The sequence below is a fragment of the Amblyomma americanum genome, chromosome 8, assembly GCF_052857255.1.
Source record: "Amblyomma americanum isolate KBUSLIRL-KWMA chromosome 8, ASM5285725v1, whole genome shotgun sequence".
Classification (NCBI taxonomy): domain Eukaryota; kingdom Metazoa; phylum Arthropoda; class Arachnida; order Ixodida; family Ixodidae; genus Amblyomma; species Amblyomma americanum.
The window spans coordinates 66710584-66731815 of record NC_135504.1 but is presented as its reverse complement, the minus strand read 5'-3'; the positions used below and the strand labels follow the sequence as shown (position 1 = coordinate 66731815).

At 45.7% G+C, this 21232-nt stretch overlaps 1 protein-coding gene across 1 annotated transcript; it reads left to right on the top strand.

Moving 5' to 3' along the window:
- The first annotated feature begins 6055 nt into the window (after window positions 1-6055).
- Window positions 6056-15923, top strand: LOC144100398 (ixochymostatin-like). The gene is made up of 4 exons (XM_077633358.1): window positions 6056-6207; window positions 10121-10360; window positions 12907-13126; window positions 15892-15923. The coding sequence occupies exons 1-3, from the start codon at window positions 6150-6152 to the stop codon at window positions 13101-13103; spliced, it is 495 nt and encodes a 164-aa protein (XP_077489484.1). The 5' UTR covers window positions 6056-6149; the 3' UTR covers window positions 13104-13126; window positions 15892-15923.
- The last annotated feature ends 5309 nt before the right edge of the window (window positions 15924-21232 follow it).

Genomic DNA, 21232 nt, shown 5'->3' with positions numbered 1-21232 from the left:
ACCCGCCGCGGTGGCTCAGTGGTTAGGACGCTCGGCTACTGATCCGGAGTTCCCGGGTTCCAACCCGACCGCGGCGGCTGCGTTTTTATGGAGGAAAAACGCTAAGGCGCCCGTGTGCTGTTCGATGTCAGTGCACGTTAAAGATCCCCAGGTGGTCGAAATTATTCCGGAGCACTCCACTACGGCACCTGTTTTTTCTTTTCTTTTTTCACTCCCTCCATTATTCTTTCCCTTACGGTGGGGTTCAGGTGTCCGCCGATATATGAGACAGATTCTGCACCATTTCCTTTCTCCAAAAGCTAATTATTAATAATATTATTACTATTATTATTAAGGAAATGGCGCAGTGTCGAACTCACATCTCTGCGGTCACCTGAACCGCGCCGTAAATGAAGGGATAAAGAAGGATGACAGAAAAAATAGAAGAAAGAGGTGCCGTAGTGCAGGGCTCCGGAATTATTTAGACCACCTGCGGATCCTTAACACGCACTGATATAGCACAGCACATGGGCACCTTTTGAGTTTCAACGCCATCGAAACATGGCCGCCACGGTCGGGTTCGAACCGGGGTGCTCCGTCTCAATAGTCAAGCACCCTAACCACTAGGCCACCATGTGAATATTTGAAATTGCGGCTCTCGGCTTGTGTGCATCCTATGGCCGCTTGATGACGTCCCCCTATTTTTCGTGCAATCGCTGGGACTTTCTGTACCAAAATGCGCCCGTGTGCTGTGCGATGTCAGTGCACGTTAAAGATCCCCAGGCGGGCGAAATTATCCGTAGACCTCCACTACAGCACAACTTTCTTCCTTTCTTCTTTCACTCCCTCCTTCATTCCGTCCCTTACCGTGCGGTTAGGGAGTCCGCCGAGATAGGTGAGACAGTCACTGCGCCGTTTTATTTTCTCAAAATCCAATTTTCTGTACGGTCTGCGGGTACGCGCCCTAACACATGCCACCGGTTTTTCAAGTAATAGGGCTAGGAAGGTTGTCACCTTAGAACCCAAGGAATGCAAGGAATTCGAGAAGTGGTAAATTGTAGTCCGGCCCGCCGCGGTAGCTCAGTGGTTAGGGCGCTCGACTACTGATCCAGAGTTCCCGGGTTCGAACCCGACCGCGGCGGCTGCGTTTTTATGGAGGCAAAACGCTAAGGCGCCCGTGTGCTGTGCGATGTCAGTGCACGTTAAAGATCCCCATGTGGTCGAAATTATTCCGGAGTCCTCCACTACGGCACCTCTCTCTTCCTTCCTTCTTTCACTCCCTCCTTTATCCCTTCCCCTTACGGAGCGGTTCAGGTGTCCAACGATATATGAGACAGATACTGCGCCATTTCCTTTCCCTAAAGACCAATTAAAAATAAAAAATGAAGTCTACCAGCAGAATCTTCAACACACAAAATAAACGCACCTGAAATACACAAGGTGACAGGTAACTAGGTGGTTATTTCAAATAAAAGTAATATTGCCAGATAAGTTTAATTATGGGAGGCCGATGAATATTTTCACGTTTACTGCCGTCTAAGACCATCTTTAAATGTTTCCCGATTCTTCAGCTGGGAAGTCTTCTACTTGACCTCATTTCATCTTTCAAAACTGTTTGCTTTCGCTATTATTTTTCACTCCTCAATATCCAGGCCATCGAGACATCACGGAGACCTCACGCAATAAGCCAGAATTTTGATCCAGACAAAGACGCCGAGGAAATGTATTCCTGCACATACTTCTGAGGCGCGGAAGACGGAGATGCACTCAATAAAAAGCGAAATAAATTCCATGTGCTTGTTTAATTGTACTTTTTTTCTTTTCGTCTAGTAAGCACCGAGTACGTCCAAGTGTATTGAGATCACCTTGCAAGCACGTTTTCACCATTCGAATTTTTTACTTTTATTTATGAAATCAACGCCTAGAGCATTGCCTGGAGGTTCACATAGCCTAAAACGGACCGCGCGCTGCTAGTAAACATATCTGTCTGCGAAGCTAACGTCGCATGTCAAGGTTTCTCGGGCAGAAATTTCGAAATTTGAAAAAATTGTAAGACACTGTTTCGGAAACATTGAAGGTAATGGTCTTTTATTTTGATACGCAGCGGAATCTTTCTTTTACAGTGTTTCCTTCGGTCGCATGGAACAGTTAAGACTGCCGTACAAAACCAAAGATGAACGCTTTTGACGTCACCAAAGATGTGACTAGAAAAAAATACAAGACCGCCGTCGGGTGATCTGTGGATACATTGATTGTTTAAGTGAAATCGTCGGTTCTATGAAAAAAATTGAGTTCATAAACGGTTTCTCGCTCAAGAATGCTTTGTCCATAATTACTGGGTATGAAGAAAACAATCTAGGACAGGTTGTTTCGACATCGTCTTGTAAAGTCGGAGAACAAACTCGGCTCGTGTCATCTACACATATGAGATAGTACCGCACTGGTATTCTCTTGCTCTGGTAGCACCTTGTCATCTACCGTAAACACCGAACACGTTGCATGCATGGTTCGAGAAGATTTTCCTGTACGTTGCAGGAATCATAACCTCATGCCACGCAATGAGCACGCGAATCGACAAAAAATGCAATGTTGCATGTAGAAATCAAACCTGCCCCTACATGTTTAAGGCATGCGCTCTGTCGTTTAAGGTACGATGTTTTTATCGTTTACAAAAAAAAACAATTTTTGTGAGGAAAAAGTGCCTACACAAATCAGCGCTCAACTCAAAAGGAGCGTACCTCCTTCATCATTATCATCATTAGCCAGGACGCTGCCCCCCCCCGGGGGAGGGGGGGGGGGGCATACAGGACCCGCCTGCCTTAATTCCCGACACATGTGGCAAACAAAGTTTTGTCCGTCTTGTTCTCTCTCCGGCCTCTACACCTTTAATTTTTCCTTCCATAGTTCGCTTTGCTGTCCTTAAGTTGAACCGTTTTCGTTAGCTTCCACGTTTCTGCTCCATAGGTGGGTACCGGTAAGATTCAGCTGTTTTATACTTTTCTCTTGAGAGATATTGGTAAACTGTCATTCATGATCTGAGAGAGCCTTCCAAATGGGCTCCACCGCTTTCTTCTTCTTCTAGTTAGTTTACTCTTTTGAAATGGATCTGCGCTCACTATCGGCCCTAAGTAGACGTGTTTTCCTATCACTTGCAGCACCTCGCTACCAATTGTAAACCGCTGTTCCCTACCGTGAGTGTTGAACCTTAGTTTCGTTTTCTGCATGTTAATTTTAAGACCCACCGTTCTGCTCTGCCTGTCTAACTCAATGATCACGCTCAACGCCTTAGTCACTTCGCAAGGCAATTTCATCAGGGGATCGCAGATTACTAAGGTATTCTCAATTATCCCTTATCCTCAACTCTTACCAATACAGACCTCCAAGTATCTCCTGTAAACAGGCGGTGAATACCATCGACGAGATTTTGTCTCCTTCCCTGACTGCCTTTTTTGTTGGAATTTATTGCGGAACTTATGGAGGACTAAGGAAATGTGCACCCGCTATAGATATCTTCCAGTATTTTTACACACGGAGGCTATTATAGATCTCACTCCGCAATGTCTGCAGGACTGCCGATAATTCGATTGACTGAAATTCCTTCTCGTAATTTACGAAAGCTATATATAGGGATTGATTATACTCTGCGCACTAACCTAATACCTTATTGATAGTGCGAATATGATCTATTTCGAGTACCCTTTATGAACCCTGCCTGAAAATTTGGATGATAGAAGTCTCAGGCAGCCCTGATTCTATTAGCAAATACCTTATTAAATAACTTATAAGCAACGGACGGTAATCTGATCGGACCGACATTCTTATAAAGTCCTTGACATCACCTTTCTTGTGGATTAAGATTATGGTAGCAATCCTCCCAGCTTTTGGTACGCTCGAAGCTATAAGGCATTGTGTATAGAGGGGGACTAGTTTTTCTAGCAATATCTGCCCTCCATCCTTCAACAGGTCTGCTGTTACCTGATCCTCACCAGCTGATTTCTCCCTTTACATTGCCCCTAAGGCTTTCTTGACTTCTTCTTTCTTTACTGCCGAGAAATAACATTGCTGTGCGCTACTGTCTCTCTCATTAACGCTCTAATTGCATTAACTACTGTATAGATTTTTGTATAACTCTACAGCAACTTTCATTATCTTATCCATGTTGCTAATCACGTTGCCATGTTTGTCTCTTAACCCATACATCTGGGACTTACCTATTTTTAGTTTCCTCTTCACCGCTTTTAGGCTACCTTCGTTCTTTACAACATGCTCGATTCTCTCCATACCAAACTTCCTTATGTGGGCTACCTTGCGCTTATTTATCAAACTTGATAGCTCTGCCAGTTCTATTCGGCCTGCGGGGCTACACTCTCTCATGCTTTGGCGTTTCGTAATCAGATCTTTAGTCTCCCGAGATAGCTTGCCGGTATCCTGTCGAAGCGTCCTACCGCCTACTTCTACTGCGTACTTCATAATGATGGCTGTGAGATTATCTTTCATTTTTTGATCAATAAGATCGTCTACCTCAGTTAAAACCGAATATCTGTTCTGCATCGACATCCTGAAATCCTCTACATTTCCTCTTACTGCTAACTCCATAATAGGCTTCCGCTTCACTAGATTCTTCCGTTTCAACTTCAATTCTAAGCAGTCCGAGACCTTACCATTCTGTGGACGCTACACCGCATCTTTGAACGTCGTGAACGATGCCAGGGTGAACGCATAGTATGAAGTCGATTTTTAGTATCACCAATGGGGCTCTTGCAGGTCCACTTCCTGTTCTCTCGTTTGCGGAAGAAGGTGTTCATGATCCGTAAACGATTTATCTGTCTGAACTCTACCAATAACTCACCCGTGCTTATTCCTAGAACCTATCCCATAGTCGCCCACCCCCTGGTCGCTAGCCTGCGTCTTGCCCACGTTGGCATTGAATTCACCTAAGAGTGCAGTTTACTGTGATTTTACTTTGTTCCTTGCTGATTCCACGTCTCCACAGAAGCCTTCAACACTCTGGTCGTCATGGCTAGATGTAGGCGCCTAGGCCCGCACCATCTTCAGCTTGTACTTCTTATTATTCCTAACTACGATAGCTCCCAACTTCTCCTTTATACAACAGGACTCTTCTATGATGCTAGCTATATCTTGATTGATGAGGAATACCACACCTAGTTCTCGTCTTTCCGCTAATACACGGTAGCACAGTACGTGCCCGCCCCTTAGTCCTGCAGTGTATACGCCTCATCGGTCCTCCTAACTTCACTAAGCCCTATGACACCTCAATTAATACCCTTTAGTCCCTTGAAAAACGTTGCTAGGCTAGCCTCACTGGATAAGGTTCCTTGCTATAGTCAGTGTGTCGCTTATCTGCTTATGTTACTGCTTATTCTTATGTTACTGCTTTTCATGGCTTTAGAAAACAACATAATATATTCTGCAATAATGTTACATATTTGTAGCGAAGCCTTCGAGCAGTGCTTTAATTGCTTTTAGAGTGAAGCAGCTACATTATTTCGGCATGACATAAACTGGTCCCAAAATCGCAGAATACGTTCAGTGGCCGCATGGCAAAGCTCTAATTACCTTCATACAATCAAAAAACAAAGAAGTTAGAGCCTTTGTGTGCCCACGAGAACGATTCCTCTACGTGCCCAATCTCATAATCTGAATGAAAAGCATCTGGCCCCTCTCTTTCCAGCATCCTACAGACTTCTCGCCGGTCAACGCCTTTCATTACTGACTTCCTTCGTAGACCTGTTAGTCTAATTGGCTTCCGTCGCCATGGCTGTCGAAGGCGTTAAAATTTTTCAGGCCGTTGGATGCAAGGAATGAAAAGAATTGATGTGGCTGCAGCAGAGGGCGGAAAGCGCGTATCTCAGCGGTGCATGGCCGCAGATCAACAACATGCTCACCACGAGCAAGAACACGTAGGCAAAAGGCCAGAAGAAGAACAAATAACTCGATACTCCGCGTCTGTTTTTACAAAGATACAGTGGACATCCGTTGTTAACTGCGGGGGCAGAAAAAAGGCAAATCCTGTGATGAAAGAAGATTGTTTTCTTTTGACACGTGCAGGGCCTCGCACTGGTACAAGGTCAGCTTTATAAAGGCAGACCACAGAATACGTATCGCCACTTATCCTGGGGTGTCGGAACGAAAGCTTTGAAGCTGCGAAGATGAAGACCTTTCTTGTCCTGCTGGCAGTTGCGGTTGCGGTATGTTCCGCCGACACAGGTGAGCGAATTCGACTCTGCCAGATGTCGATTTTCATTGCATATGTGTGGGTTCCATTAGTTGAGTCCGGAAACCATAGCGAGTCTATCAGTCCTACATTTGCGATATTGTTTAGCTTTTGTGTTGTAAGAGGAGAATGATAGCAGGGAACAGCCGTCTCTGCGGAGCCCATGGGTAACGTTGAAAATTGCTTTTTCGAGGAAAGAAAATGACGCAGTAATTGTCTGATATATCTCTGTGGACACCCGAACCGCGCCGTAAGATAAGAGATAAAGGAGGTGTGAAAGAAGAATTGAGGAAAGAGGTGTCGTAGTGGAGGTCTCCGGGATAACTCGACCACTTGGGTATCTTTACCGTGCACTGACATCGCACAGCACACGGGCGCCCCTTGCGTTTCACCTCCATCGAAACGCGACCGGCGCGGTCGGGTTCTAGCCAGGGCTCTCCGGCTTAGTAGATGAGTTCCCTAGCCACTGAGCCACCGTGACGGGTGGGTAAAAAATTTAGGTTTTTTTTCCCTTTTCTAAATCGGCGAAGTGAAGGGCTCACGAAAACGCAAAGACGTCGTAACACCATACGAGCTTTATAAGCCCTGAGAAAAGTGCCTTCATTTGTTTCGCTAGAGCCTGTGATGATCGGAATAAACACAAATATTTTAAATCGCTCATTTTCTTCATTACGCTGTAAGTGTACAACTATGTGAACGGTTGTATCGAGCGCTTGAACACTGTCCTCGGGCACAATAGGGAAGTTAACATTTTAAGCACTTCATCATTATCATCATTCTGATTACGCCCGCTGCAGGGTAAAGGCCTCTCTTATGTCTCTCCAATTAACCCGGTCTTTTTCCAGCTTCTACCGCCATATCCCAGTAAACTTCTTAATCTCATCCAGCAACCTAACTCTCGGCCGCCCCCTGCAACGCTTGCCTTCGCTTGGAATCCACTCCGTTACCCTTAAGGACCAGCGGTTATCTTTCCTTTGCATTACATGCGCTGCCCAAGCCAATTTATTCCTCTTAAATTCGACTAGGATGTCATTGACCCGCGTTTGCTTCCTCACCACTCTGCCCGCTTGCGGTCTCTTAGCGTTACACCTAGCATTTTTTTCTTTCCATGGCTCGCTGCATTGTCCTTAATTTAGGCTGAACCCTTTTCGTTAGCCTCCTCGTTTTTTTCCCTATAGGTGAGAGCAGGAAAGATACAGCTTCGATTTATACTTTTCTCTTCCACCATATTCGCAAACCGCCATTCATGATCTGAGAGAATCTGACAGAGGAGAACTAGGTGTGAGATTCTTCATCAATCGGCATATGGACGACAATATAGAGGAATTCTGCAGTATTAACGAGAGGGTGGCAGCTATCCTAATTGGGATTAATAAGAGGTAGAAGCTGAAGGTGGTGCAGGCCTGCGGACCTACTTCCAGCTATGATGACCAGATCGCTGAGAGCTTTTATGAAGGCGTAGAATAATGGGCAATGAACAATGTAAAATCTCGGCATCCACTGGACTGATGAGCGACTTGAATGCGAAGGTAGGACAGATGCAGGCTGGAGACCAAACGGTAGGCGACTATGGCATAGGCTCTAGGAATAGCAGGGGAGAGTTATTAATAGAGTTCACAGAAAGAGCAGCCACTAGGCTCGGAGCATAATTTTATGCGACAGCGTTGAGCTCTCGTTCAGCAGATAAACCACCGTAGTTGTTGGCGTTGACATGTGCAGGAAATCTCGAATTGTCGAGAATGTGTTGATGTCATACTTAGAACTGTGGAACGAAAATCAATTAAACTTGATTGAAATACTGATTACGTACTCATAGCATGACTAAAATGTGGTCATAACATGGAAGCCATGTAAATGATATAACTGCGGTGAAATGAACATTAGGGCAATTGGTTGGGAATCAAACCCATCAACCTATAATTGCTGGTCAGACGTGCTACCCTTACGCCATTCAGGAAAGTTCATTCGACTGTGGTTAAATGGGAGACCCCTTTTGTGCCTTGGGGTGTATCACGTGGTATAATATACCTGCTGATCTACGCTAATAACGGTGTCTAATTAGAAAGAGGTACGAATTGAGAAATTATGCAGCAAATAAATAACCGTTCACGCTGTCGCATCATACCTTAAGGCGGAGCGTAGCTGTCCCTCTAATCTTTTGAGATGGAGCTAAGGCGAATAGACGTAAAAATTACCCTGGCAACGGCACTGCAGCAAAACGGCAGTTGAGTCAAGAGTTTAGGTCTCTTGCTGCCCAGCACAGTTCCCTGGTGCTCTAGAGACGCGTAATCACGGCGGTACATTGGCTTTACGCTCTACTCTTCGTCTAGTCCGGCCATGCCTAACTCTCAGAAACGAGCCTTTAGATGGAATTTTTACAGCTGTGATATTTACGAGCAAATTGAAATTGAAAATTTTTGTTAGGATCTCCATGCCTGGTCTGTATAATTTTCTGAGTGCGCCGATAAGCTTCATTAGGCCGCACAGACTTGTTTTGACACAAATACATCCTATTCAGGAATGTGTCTCTTAGCTTTCATTGACAGCACTAATTTTTCTGCCTTGCCGCATAATTCGCTTTAATCACAACCGAATATTGGGCGAGTTCGTAAATGTCTGCGAAGAAATATGGCACGAAGGAAACAAGAACACGGAAAGCACTCTTCGATGTCTTTCTGTTCGTATGTCGTCTTTCCATCGGCTCCAATTCATCGCGCACAACTGGCTGCTTCTGAGGAGTGTTTGGCGCAAATCTTGAGTTCGTGAAACCGCTTGGGGTGCCAGGTGACAGGGACGTAAACAGTTTGGTCACCACAGCGGTGGCCTAGTGGTTTCAGCATCCGCCTCGCATGGGGGAGGTGCGGGGTTCCATCCCCTGTGCCGTCGGGTACCCACCGGTGATAGAAATGGTACAAAGTTTCCCCTTCCTGGTGTTTGGCTTCTTTAGGGTCAAATGTCTGGGAAATGGGTCTTTGTCCCCACCTTGAGTTCAAGGAGAAACATTGCGCCATGGCGCTCTTTGGCCGCAGGTGCCCTTGTGCCACAAAAAACCATCATCACCATCAGTATGGCCAGAATGGCTGCACATATCATTCAGTTCTACAGGGTGTAGTACTGTAAATGCATTGCTCATAATCACCGACTCCATCTCAATCCCACATTTCTTGACATATACCATTCTTGTTTAGGAGATGCAATCAATTTTGTACTTAAGAAAAGTGTGGTTCAGTTAAGCTTGACATCACGTTTTAGTGAAACGGAGACAAAGTCCAAATTGAAGTTGGCTCGTACAGATAGATTATCGAGTTCAAACGATAAACACTCTATTCTCGCTAAAAACGGTGCTTTCAAAGACTCAAAAATTTAAAAAAATAAAATTCCTTAATCACCGCCACCTCCGCCTGATTATCCAACCAGTGTACTGTGGCATCAAGAAATTTGTCGCACCCGTCTTCTTGGCGGAAAGAGATTCAATGTAGTGGCTGACACACACACATATATATATATATATATATATATATATATATATATATATATATATATATATATATATATATATATATATATAAAACAGGAAAATTTACGATTTTTTTCGCTGTTTTCGGTTTTATCGCAGAACAGTGTGTGACAAAACACGTGTAATAAATACCATGCTGAAAAGAAAAAAATAGTCAGAGCGGGGTGGAAGCGCCCTGTGTCGCATGCCGGAGGCCTGGGTTCCATTGCCAGCTATACAGATATTTTCTTGAGTTTTTTTTTTATCAATTGGGGCCACTTCGAGGTCAAAACTGCTCCGTGAAATGACCTTCAAGGTTTGTACGCGAGAAGTAGAGCGTTGGCTCCAAAACATCATAAAAGAGCATACCCAGTCGCGGAAACGCGCATGAGTTCGCCCGGCTTGTGCAGATGATGCCGAGCGGCCAGTGTTCAAGTTCCCACCCGATCCTCAGCCCTGCGGCACCAACGAGGAATGGAAGCAGTGTGTGAGTGGAAGCTGTGCTGAGACCAAGTGTTGGAAGCGCACCATCGGGCCCGCCTGTACTGCTGACTGCCGTTACGGCTGCTACTGTTCCGAGGGCTTCTACAGGAACGCCGAAGGCAACTGCGTCACACTGGACCTTTGTCCGCCTGCAGAAAGTGAATCAGGTATGTCCCATCACAAAATACGGACGAAAGTTCCAAAATATGTCGGCCATTTAATATCTAATTTCAACAACGCTTCCGCGTTTGTGGACCCGACGTTTCAAATTTATATTTTGACCTTCTAGAACTCTGTTGGCGAATTCAGTGATGCCGCAAACATCCAAACTCCTGTAGTTTTCGTGGCGGAAACAGTTTAGGTTCATAAAGAACATATTAACTCGGCATAAATGTGTTTTCTCGAAATAGTACGGCTGCAATTCCGTGAGCGTGGAAGTGGGCCCCGATCATTTTTTTTTAAGATCTTAAATGAGCCATTGATGTTGTTTTATCAAAACGTGGTTCCAAATATGCGCGCACCAACTTTTAAATTTTCTTTCGACAATATGAAGTAGTGTGTATCTGAAAGGGATATCAATATGCTATTTCTTCACCAACGCCCACTTAGGTTGACAGAGGGGATCCTGTTGCGTTAGCGTGTTAATGATAATGTTATCAGGTTGGAATACAGCAACAACGGTGACAGAACAGTAAGAATTCCCAGCTGAAATAAAGAAGAGGAGATGATCATGTCTGAGAAATTAACGTTGGCGAGAGAACAAATAACAAAGTGTCTCATAGGCTGGCGGAGTGGATTCCACGTGGAAAAAATCGTGGCCGGCTAGCGCGGGAATCAGATGCCACAGGGAAATTTTGCTGTCAAAAAAAGATCGCGGCTGGTTCAGGCTTTACTGGAGATCGCTACAAACCGTTTTTTGTGCTGCAAACGCTATACTGACTGATCCTACTGGTGATGTTTATTCGTATGACGTTGAAGAGCTGAATAATGAGGGCTATCAGCGCAACAGAACGATGGCGGTCTAGGCACCACCTCTGGTATAACGCTTTAGAGTATTAAGATAACATTTCCAAAGTGCCGGCGTGAGCGAATTAGGAACCGTTTTTAGGTGCGCTGTTCCCTGCGGGAAAAAACTGTTCCTTCACTTCATACAAGCAAGTATTTTCTTTTTGTGTGGATATTTTTGAGGTAACGGCCGCACACGCCTACGCCACACCGAGGGCAACAGTAAACGTTTCGGCCGTAGGATTTGAGAACCAGTCGCTTAACATAAAAGCTTTTTTGGCCTTTTGTTTCGCCGATCATTATTAAGCATTTTTTATCCTAAAATCCCAACCACTCTTGCAAACACCACCCAGGTTGATATATTCCTGACCAAGCAATCGATCGTAATTCGAAGAGTGAGAACGACCAGTAGGAATTCGAACCAGCTAATAATACGAAAACTGGACCGTGACCAAATTGTCTACATTCTGCACTCTCGAGGTGAAGGACTCCGGGGGTCACCCTGTGAGGTTCGTGAGCCTTATATTGGTTTTGAAAGTATGATTGAAGAACAGCTATGTCTGCATGTGATATTTCGAAACTGAACATGGCAAAGACCCGCCGCGGTGGCCCAGTGGTTAGGGTGCTCGACTACTGATCCGGAGTTCCCGGGCTCTAACCCGACCGCGGCGGCTGCGTTTTTATGGAGGAAAAACGCTAAGGCGCCCGTGTGCTGTGCTATGTCAGTGCACGTTAGAGATCCACAGGTGGTCGAAATTATTCCGGAGCCCTCCACTACTGCACCTCTTTATTCATTTCTTCCTTCACTACCTCCTTTATCCCTTCCTTTATGGCGCGGTTCAGGTGTCCAACGATATATGAGTCAGATACTGCGTCATTTCCTTTCCCCCAAAACCAATTATTATTATTATTATTACATGGCAGAGATCCGACGGCACAGCTCCTGCGTTTTTTATTGTGAAGTCAGCACAAAATTAAAAATTACTGGGTTCCTGGCACTTCATTAGAGATTGTCAAAAAAGGAATACTCGATTATGTTTTCTGGTTTGTTGTTTAAGATAGGCCCTGCACGCGGGCTCAATGTGAGTTCCTTTTCTGAGAGGATTTAGGAATGTAAAAGATATTAGTGACTCTTTCGACCTTTTCGCCATTAATTGGCACTTGGATTCAGCACGCCTTGACGTTCCTGGCGTCAGCATAAAAACATTCCTTGTGATAAAATACACTCCAAAACGCCTTATATGAGTCATCTAGATGCAGCCACACCAGTAGTCACTAAGAGCCAATTACTCCTTGACGCCTGCACGCATTGATGAGTGAGTGAATCAACAACGTTTATTGACGAGGATGGGGATTGGAGTGCATGTGCATGGGCCCTGCTTCACGTTAAAAACAACATGTCATCCTTTCTAAAAAAAAGTTATGTGCGTATCACTGTTGCGATGTGCTAGATTTCTCAATATCTAACACGTGTGGTTTCTGAAATTCTCCGAAACTGTGTGCCATAAGCTATCTTCGATAAGCAGTGGTAATTATCCCTGAATACGTTAAAGGCGCACGTACAATCATCAAACGAAAACTTATATGCAGCGTCGGAGCGTCGATGATCGGGACAGAAACCTCGTGGAATGCACCACACGGGAACATCCTGACAAATTTTCTGTAATTGGCTTCCCACCGATTCCAATCTACATCGCCTCTTCCACAGAGGGGTCACGCAGACCGTGCGGTACCAACGAGGAGTGGAAAGAGTGCGTGAGCAGCACCTGTGCTGAGACCACCTGCGAGAAGAGGACCCTCGGCCCCGAATGCACCTTCGACTGCCGGCGGGGTTGCTACTGCTCCACCGGTTTCTTCCGCAACTCCGCGGGCAACTGCGTCACAGTGGATCAGTGCCCGGCTTAACTCTGGCACTGCACCTTTTATGGGTGAATATTGCTGAATACCCTGACTCTGCCTCCCCTAAAGCCAATAACCATAGCCTGCAGTCCCCGGCCTCCTGAAAACGGCAGGGCAAATTTTTGTACCAGTTTTTAAACTGATGAGGACGTAACCATATCGATCCGCAAAGAAGAGGGAAATAATTTTTGCTTCTTTAAATAATACGGTTTTGGCTCTGGAATGTCGAATACGGAGGTAATGATCTATGTGAAGCGTACACATAAGTCAGCGCCCTTTCTTTATTTGAATGCCTGCTAGGGACAGCTGCACGGTTACGGAAAGTGCTCGAAAAGGTTTTATCTCCTGTTGAAATGCACGCTAATCACCTTTTTTTTATCGCCATTGTAACACGTGTAGGCTATCTCCAGTTTTTTTTCTTTATCTCCCTAAACAGTTGCGAAGCACAGTTGTTTGGCTCCCTGACTTGATGGTAGCTCATGTTCTGAAAGTAACCAGGAAACTGCTTTTTATGGTGTTAAGCTGCGCCTCTAAACTATCTCAGGAGCAAGCTATCTCAGTAGAAGAAATGTCTGATTAAGAAACACCAATACATGAGGGCGCGTCTAACGCTGCAGACAGAATAGAACTGGCAGAACTATCGAAGTTAATAAAGAGCGCAAGGTAGCTGACATAAGGAATAATAATATGGAGACAATCAAGCATGGTCTAAAGAACGGAGGCAACCTAAAAGCGGTGAAGAGAAAATTAGGCGTAGGCAAATTTCAGATGCATGGGTTAAAAGACAGGGAGGGCAATGTCTTTAGCAATATGGATAAGATAGTTAAAGTAGCGAAGAGTTCTACACAAAACTATACAGTAGTGAATTCAATCAGAACGTTAATGATGGCGACAGTAGCGCAGAGCAATGCGTCATCCCGCCAGAAACGAAGGAGGAAGAAAGCCTCAGGAGCCATGCAATGGGGAAGAGGAGCTGGTGAGGATCAGGTAACAGCAGATCTATTGAAGGACGGGGGAGATTGTGCTAGAAAAACTAGCTACATTGTACACGCACTGCCTTACGACCTCGACCGTACCAGAACCTTGGAAGACGCAAACATTATCTTAATTCATAAGAAAGAAGACGCCAAGGACTTCAAATACTACAGACCGATCAGCTTAATGTCCGTTGCCTACAAGGCATTTGCCAAGGTAATCGTTAATAGAGTTATGGCCACCTTAGACATTAATCAGCCAAATTATCAGGCAGGCTTTCGTAGAGAAGATTGCACTATAGATAATATTCACTTTTAATCAGGTTATACAGAAATTCTCAGAATATAACAATCCCCTATATATAGCCTACACTGAATGTGAGAAAGCATTCGGCTCCGTGGAAACCTCAGCAGTCATACAGGCGTTCTGAATGAGGGTGTAGAAGAGCCTTATGTAAAATTGCTGGAAGATATATATAGGAACTAGACAGCTACCATAGTTCTCTATGAAGTCAGCAATAAAATTCCAATGAGGAAGAGCGTCAGGCAAGGAGACACGATCTCGCCAATGCTATTCACCGCCTGTTTACAGGAGATATTCCGAGGCATGAATTGGGAACAGTTAGAGATAATAGTTAATGAAGAATACATAAGTAATTTGCGATTCGCTGATGACATTGCCTTGCTAAGTCCCTAAGGATATGGGCTTCAAAGAATGATAAATGAGTTAGACAAACAGAGGAGAACGCTGTGCCTAAAAATTAACCAAAGTATGTTCAACAGTCTAGTAAGGGAAGAGCAGTTGACAATTGGCAGCGAGGTGCTGGACTTGGTAAGGGAATACGCCTACTTAGGGAGGGTAGTAGCCGCTGATCCATATCATGACAGTGAAATAACTAGAAGGATAAGAATAGAGTGGAGCACATATGGCAGGTTCTCTGAGATCATGAATGGCAGTGGACTAATATCCCTCAAGAGAAAAGTGTACAAGAGCTGTATCTTACCGGTACACACCTTCGGGGCAGAAACGTGGAGGCTAACGAAAAGGGTTCAGCTTAAGTTAAGGACCACGCAGCGAGCCATGGAAAATAAATTATATGTGTAACATTAAGAGACTGGAAGCGGGCAGAGTGGGTGAGGGAGCAAACGCGTGGTAATGACATCCTAGTCGAAAACTAAAGGACGAAATGGGCTTGGGCAGGGCATGTGATGCGAAGGCAAGATATCCGCTGGTCCTTGAGGGTAACTGAGTGAATTCCAAGAGAAGGCAAGCGTAGCCGCGGGCAGCAGAAGGTTAGGTGGGCGGAAGAGATTAAGAAGTTTGCAGGCATAGATTGGGGGCAACTAGTAAAGGGCATGGTTAATTGGAGTGACATGGGAGAGGCCATTGCCCTGCAGTGGGTGTAGTCTGGCTGATGATGATGTTCATGAAGCTGTGCCTACGATGGCGTTCACCAGTATAATGGACAAATTGTACATGTACTGCAGAGGACATTCATTCACAAGACTCGTGCCTTAATACCAATGAAGATATTGAGTTTCATCTACAATCCACATTTTGAATTGTTTACGCGCTACCAGAACTGTGGGTGAGTATATTCTGCTTATTTTGGCTGTCATGCGCTGAGATAACGCACACTGCTGCCCACGAAATCGTGCTAGAGGGAATTAAGGCGAAACATTAGGCCTAGGCTTGGCATGTACTGAATGCTTGCAGACAACGGCTGGCCCAGTGAAGTAGCAGAATAGAATCCGAGAGAGTGGCAACGTAACCCCAATAATTTTTCGCCAGCTTTTTTTTCACTATGATCAATTTCCAGGGCATGAAGACAGAACTCGCACCTCGCACAAACCGATTTGCTGCCGGCCCAGTCCAAGAAGCCGGGAAGGAAGTGGTACCGCACGCTATCACAAGACGCTGAAGACGGTGATGCACTGAATAAAATTCGAATTTCTTGCCCATGCATCTGAACATTTTGTTTCGTGAGCTGAGAAGAGGCAGGTCTATACAAGGTGTTTTTTTTTTTCGAGGATCCTAATTTTTATGTTGCGTTCTGGCGTTTTTTTTATCTTGGTCGTAACCCCATGCTAGGGGACTATGGTGGGCAAAGAGGAAAGGGTAGAATGTTTAAGTAATTAATTACCGAACCTATTTAAAACGCATTTCTAAAAAAATATTTTCGGCGGCTTGTCGCATCTGCAGAGTTGGAGCACGCTACAACCATCACAATGCAAAAAAGAAGTCCCCATGATTGGCAGCTTCTCAACGCCACAGAGCGGCTGCAAGCGCCTCTGACCTAGTCTGCATCACCGTTGTGTAGAGCCCTCGAGCAGTCTGCACCACACATTCAAAAGTGAAATTAGAAGGCACTCGTTGGCTTATGGGCAAATTGCTTGCACCCGCCTTGCTTGCAGGTTCACTTCGCTCTACTTCCGTGCTAGCGTAGCATTTAAAAATTGAACGCTATTACGAGGCGTCCTCTTTTATTCCGGAGAAGGCACCGCTTGAGCGTTCTACATAAGGGTGACGCAAACAGTACATCGCTCCACCCTGCGCTTTGCGAACAACTGCTGACGCCACCTGAAGCCCAAGAAGGGGGGGGGGGGGGGGGGGGGCGGCGGTTTAGCTCCCAGCTTCGCTTTGCACTGCGGCCTGGCGGTTCACCGCTGCGTTGGAATCTATTGCGCGCCTTTCGGCCTGAAGACGGCCGGGTGTCCTTTGTCGTTTGCAGCAACGGCAAAAAGAAGGACTCGCACGATTCCAACTTTGGCAGCAAATGCCTCGGAATGGAGTTACGGATTGGAGGGAGGTTACCTACCGAAGAAAAAAAAACAAAGAACGGTTGCTACAGGGTTACGCGAGAATCAGCGAAATCTGAGGAGGCATTTTCATTTCGCGATATATTGAGGTAAAGAGTTTGAAAGCGACATGCATGTATGCCTAGGTATAGTACTCGCTTTTTTAGTTTTGCACACATACTCGTTACTATACTAGCGCCCCTTGCTAGTCCGCCTTTAAAAGCTCGCGTCGCCATCTCCGCTGTCCCGCTGCTCGGGCGGCGCATTTCCATCGTAATCAACTTCTGGTTACGCATTCTCACGCTCCTGTCATTCCCTACTTCTTCTAAGGTAGCCGCCGCTAGGATGGTTCCTGTGGCAGCCACCCGTTGGTGGCGGAATACTCCACTGTCACCATACCCCCCTTTTTTACCACCCGAAGACATTCTCATACGTTCTCGCCATACCCTCCTCCTTCCACGGCAACAACCCTACAGGCGGTTCCCGTGGCATTACCCTTCAATTACGCATTACCAAGCTCTCCATATCTTTCTTCTTCCATTGTGAGCCTCCTCCTCTCCTTTGACATTAGCCACCCTCTTGTTTCCGCGGCCAGAAACCTCCGATTAAGAATTCCAACGCTCTCGCCATATCCTCCTTATTCCACGGTGACCCTCCTCCTCCTACTTGAAAAGTAGCTACCCTCCGAGTTGTTTCCGTGGCAACCACCTTTAAATGGCGCATTTCTACACTTTCGCCACACTCTCCTCCTTCTGCTCCTGGCACGGTAATCACCTTCCGCGGGCTGTTCCCACGGCAACCACCCCACGATTAGTCAATTTTACGCTCTAGGCATACCGTTCGCCTTCAACGGTAACCACCCTTCTAACTATTTCTCGATGGCAACCACCCGCCGCTTAAGAGCTACTTGTACTGCGCGAAACCCACGGAACGGGCGCTTAATACCTATCGCGATAAAATGTTGATGGTTGTCGCATGTCTGACTACAGAGAACAAAAGGCGTCTGAGGGCGCAGTCTACCGTGCCAAGTATCCGGGGCACTACCTTCTAGGGGAGACATCGTTTCTGCAAATGTTAAACAACTTCGTTTCTCCAGGTTCGGCGGCGGCATAATAATAATTGGTTTTGGGGGAAAGGAAATGGCGCAGTATCTGTCTCATATATCTTTGGACACCTGAACCGCGCCGTAATGGAAGGGATAAAGGAGAGAGTGAAACACCGATGCCTAAACCGGATATGCTGAACCGAGTTTGAAACAGGCCTGATTACGTTCATAAGAGTGAAGCCATCATTCTACAAATAGAGCAGTGTGCTGGTGCAAACATAGCGTCTGCGAGGCGGCTACTTGCCAAGCACCGCATGTGCCCTTTTCATGTCAGTCTGCAGCAGCAAATCAGTTCGATATACTTTAAAAATAGGCTGAATTTTCGCAACTGTGACCTGAGTAAGACAGACATCCTCACTTATTGCAAAACAAGACTTGGACGGGTAGAGGGCACGTTTGACGGAAATCTACGCCCATTACTGGGCCCATTACTGGGTCGCTGGTGTCGAGCACACTAACACCAGTACCGGCGGTCGGCACATGTTCTATGTAGCAATTTACAAGACCGAATGCTGGGCCTCTCATTGTACTAACAGTCACTGACCTTGAGATAGTACTACGAAGAAATTCTGGAAGCCGAAATTTAGACCACTTGGGGTTCTTTAACTTTCACTGGCATCCCATAGTACACGGGCCTCTAGAATTTTGCCTCCATCGAAATTCGACACCCAACGCCGGGACAGAACCCGCATCTTCCAGGTCAGAGGTCGAACGCCATAACGACTGAGCCATCGCCACTGCCTATACCATATCCGGGTTCCACGATTTCACAACTGCAGTAATCCACATACGTTACGCCGACGGAAGCTCACATTCAGTGTCGGAACCTGAAGACCTCGAAGGGAGCCTCATGGAAAGCATTACACGGGTCCATACACTGAAAGATTCAATTATTGACCTCGCTCCAACTCCACTCTATTTCCGCCTCCAGCGCATAGTGGCCACACCCTCTGTGCGATACCAACGACGACTGGAATGTGTGCATAATTAGCTCTTGCTGTGAGCCCAACAGCGAACAGCAGACCATCGGTCCCGAATTCGTGATTTAATGCCAGCAGGAATGCGTCCCATCCCCAGGAATCTCGCCCATGCGCCTCGAAAAACCGGTCGCGCCATCTCGCGACAGCCGGCGGCGCGACGGCGCGTAACTCAATGGCGATGAAAAATAAAAATTAATACCTAGTCGCGCATAAAAGTTAGAGATTAGCTCTATCGCCTATATGTTAAATGCTTCTTAAAGTTTCTTTTAATAGAGTTTCATCAATGTAGCTTACATATTGCGTTTACCATGCGCAATGAGCTACGATAGCATGGAGACTATAGCGAGGTCTCGAAAAATGCCCCACTTTACTTCACTCTATCGCTCATGAAAGCCCTAATTTAAAATATATAGACAAGCTCTCGGAGTTCCAGGTAGCGTAAAGTCCTATATTTAAAGAAGTATACAGTATTTTACATTTGATTGGAGCAAGAGCGCTGTTTTTCTTTTGATTATGAATCCCACGCACCGGCAAGAAACGCGTGGCGCCCTCTCTCGGTGTGTTGGCAAGGCGCACGTCCCTGCTACAGTGGCCCTGCTAGAGTGTCCCTGCTACAGTGCCCCTGTTTTGGTAGGTTCCTCTGGGAGGTTGAGCCGCGCCGTACGAATGCGCACTTTTATCAAAAGTTCCCCCATCAGTGTAAGGCTACGACCATGGGCTGCTACATAAAGTCATACAAGAAAGCGCGTGCCTAATGTGAAGTGTATAGAGAAAATTATAAAGAGGCTCTTTTGCTTGACAGGTACATTTTTTAAGCGCATATAGTGGCCCACGACACGGGCATAGGTGATAGTGAAATTGCTTGCGCATTACCAGTGCAAAGCAATGAGACTTCCAAGTACTTTCGTTCAAGCAGTGAAATGCGTAATTCCCGGACGCTCATACTTAGAGCTCATACATCGATACTTATATATGGTTCTTGCACTGTGCATTGAAAATTTTAAATCGTGTATTAATGACCACATTTTAACACTCCAGTTATTAGCCTCAACAGCAGACAGCTCTCCGAAAGTTTTGTCGATGTGGTGAAAGTGCAGCACGGACGCGTTTAAGTCACTGAGTGCTGCACTATAATAGGCAGCAAACCTGGTGTTGCATTTTATGGCAGTAGGTGATTTGTGCAATGTAAAAATTAGTGTCTGGTAGTTCACAACATCTTTTTTCTAAGTTGGTATAGTTCCTCTCACGATTCGATTGTTCACTGTCGATAAGGACTTTACCATTGCTGTAATTGATGCTTTTTCGGCAATTATGTCAACGGTGTACGTAAACTATGAACCGCTAATGAAGACTTCATAGATTAGCATGCTGGGAACTTTTCTGAATAATGAGCCATCAGTACGGCAAGCTAGTAACTACGCCGTTACCCAGAGCAGCAATCAAGAATCAAACCCCCGTTAAACATTATGGTTTAAATTTGCTGAGAAATGAACAGAAGTTATTGTCCGATAACACGACGTTTCAAAGCTTAGTGCTTATCTCCAGCGCGGCGGCTGGGCGCTCCATCCAGCGCACTTGTGCAACGTGCCGCTCGCACCAGCGATTAGCGACAGGACGCTACGTGCGCGCGGCTCTGAATATGCATGGAATTTACCGTGTTGCGAATATGTGCAACAGTACTTATAAGCACTGTCGCAAGAGTGGCGCGAACATATTTATTTTTTTTGCATATGGAGTGCAAACCTACCCCCGTTTTTTATTACTTTTTTTTCTGTCACTCTTCTATGTACTTCTCGCTATCCTCTCTATTTGCCTTTATTTCCGCCGGTTGCAGTTCCGATGCTTGAGAGATTAGATAGCAATCGCCGGACCGGTCACATTTTTAGTTTCCTTTTTGTATTTTCGTCAGTTGTTGTTGCCTCTGAAGCGATTAGTAAACTACTACTTCTCCAAGGTGTGGCTCCGGGTAGTTGCAGGGGTTTATAAGCACACAAACCGCGGGAGTAAGAAGAGGGAGCCGTTTCCAGGGAACGATTAACACTATCCGGGGACTTTTAAATGTGCCATAACTTGTTTCCACAGCCTACGACACCAAGCACTCGAAGAAAGGTATATATTGCATCATGACCACGCCTTAGGCATTATCTTTAGGATGACTGTCTTTGAAGGGGCAGAGGAGGCGTCCGATAATGGTGGCCGGCTTGTGTCTAGTTTGTATTCCTTCCTTTCAGAGAATACTGGCCAAGGTTTTGCTGACACCTTCTACGTACGAGCTGC

What these genes read in the sequence shown, in the direction of transcription:
- LOC144100398 (XM_077633358.1), top strand. Translation starts at nt 6,150, where the DNA reads ATGAAGACCTTTCTTGTCCTGCTGGCAGTTGCGGTTGCGGTATGTTCC. An exon ending in GGTATGTTCCGCCGACACAG is followed by an intron (nt 6,208 to 10,120) that starts GTGAGCGAATTC and finishes CGGCTTGTGCAG; the next exon opens with ATGATGCCGAGCGGCCAGTG. An exon ending in GCCTGCAGAAAGTGAATCAG is followed by an intron (nt 10,361 to 12,906) that starts GTATGTCCCATC and finishes CCTCTTCCACAG; the next exon opens with AGGGGTCACGCAGACCGTGC.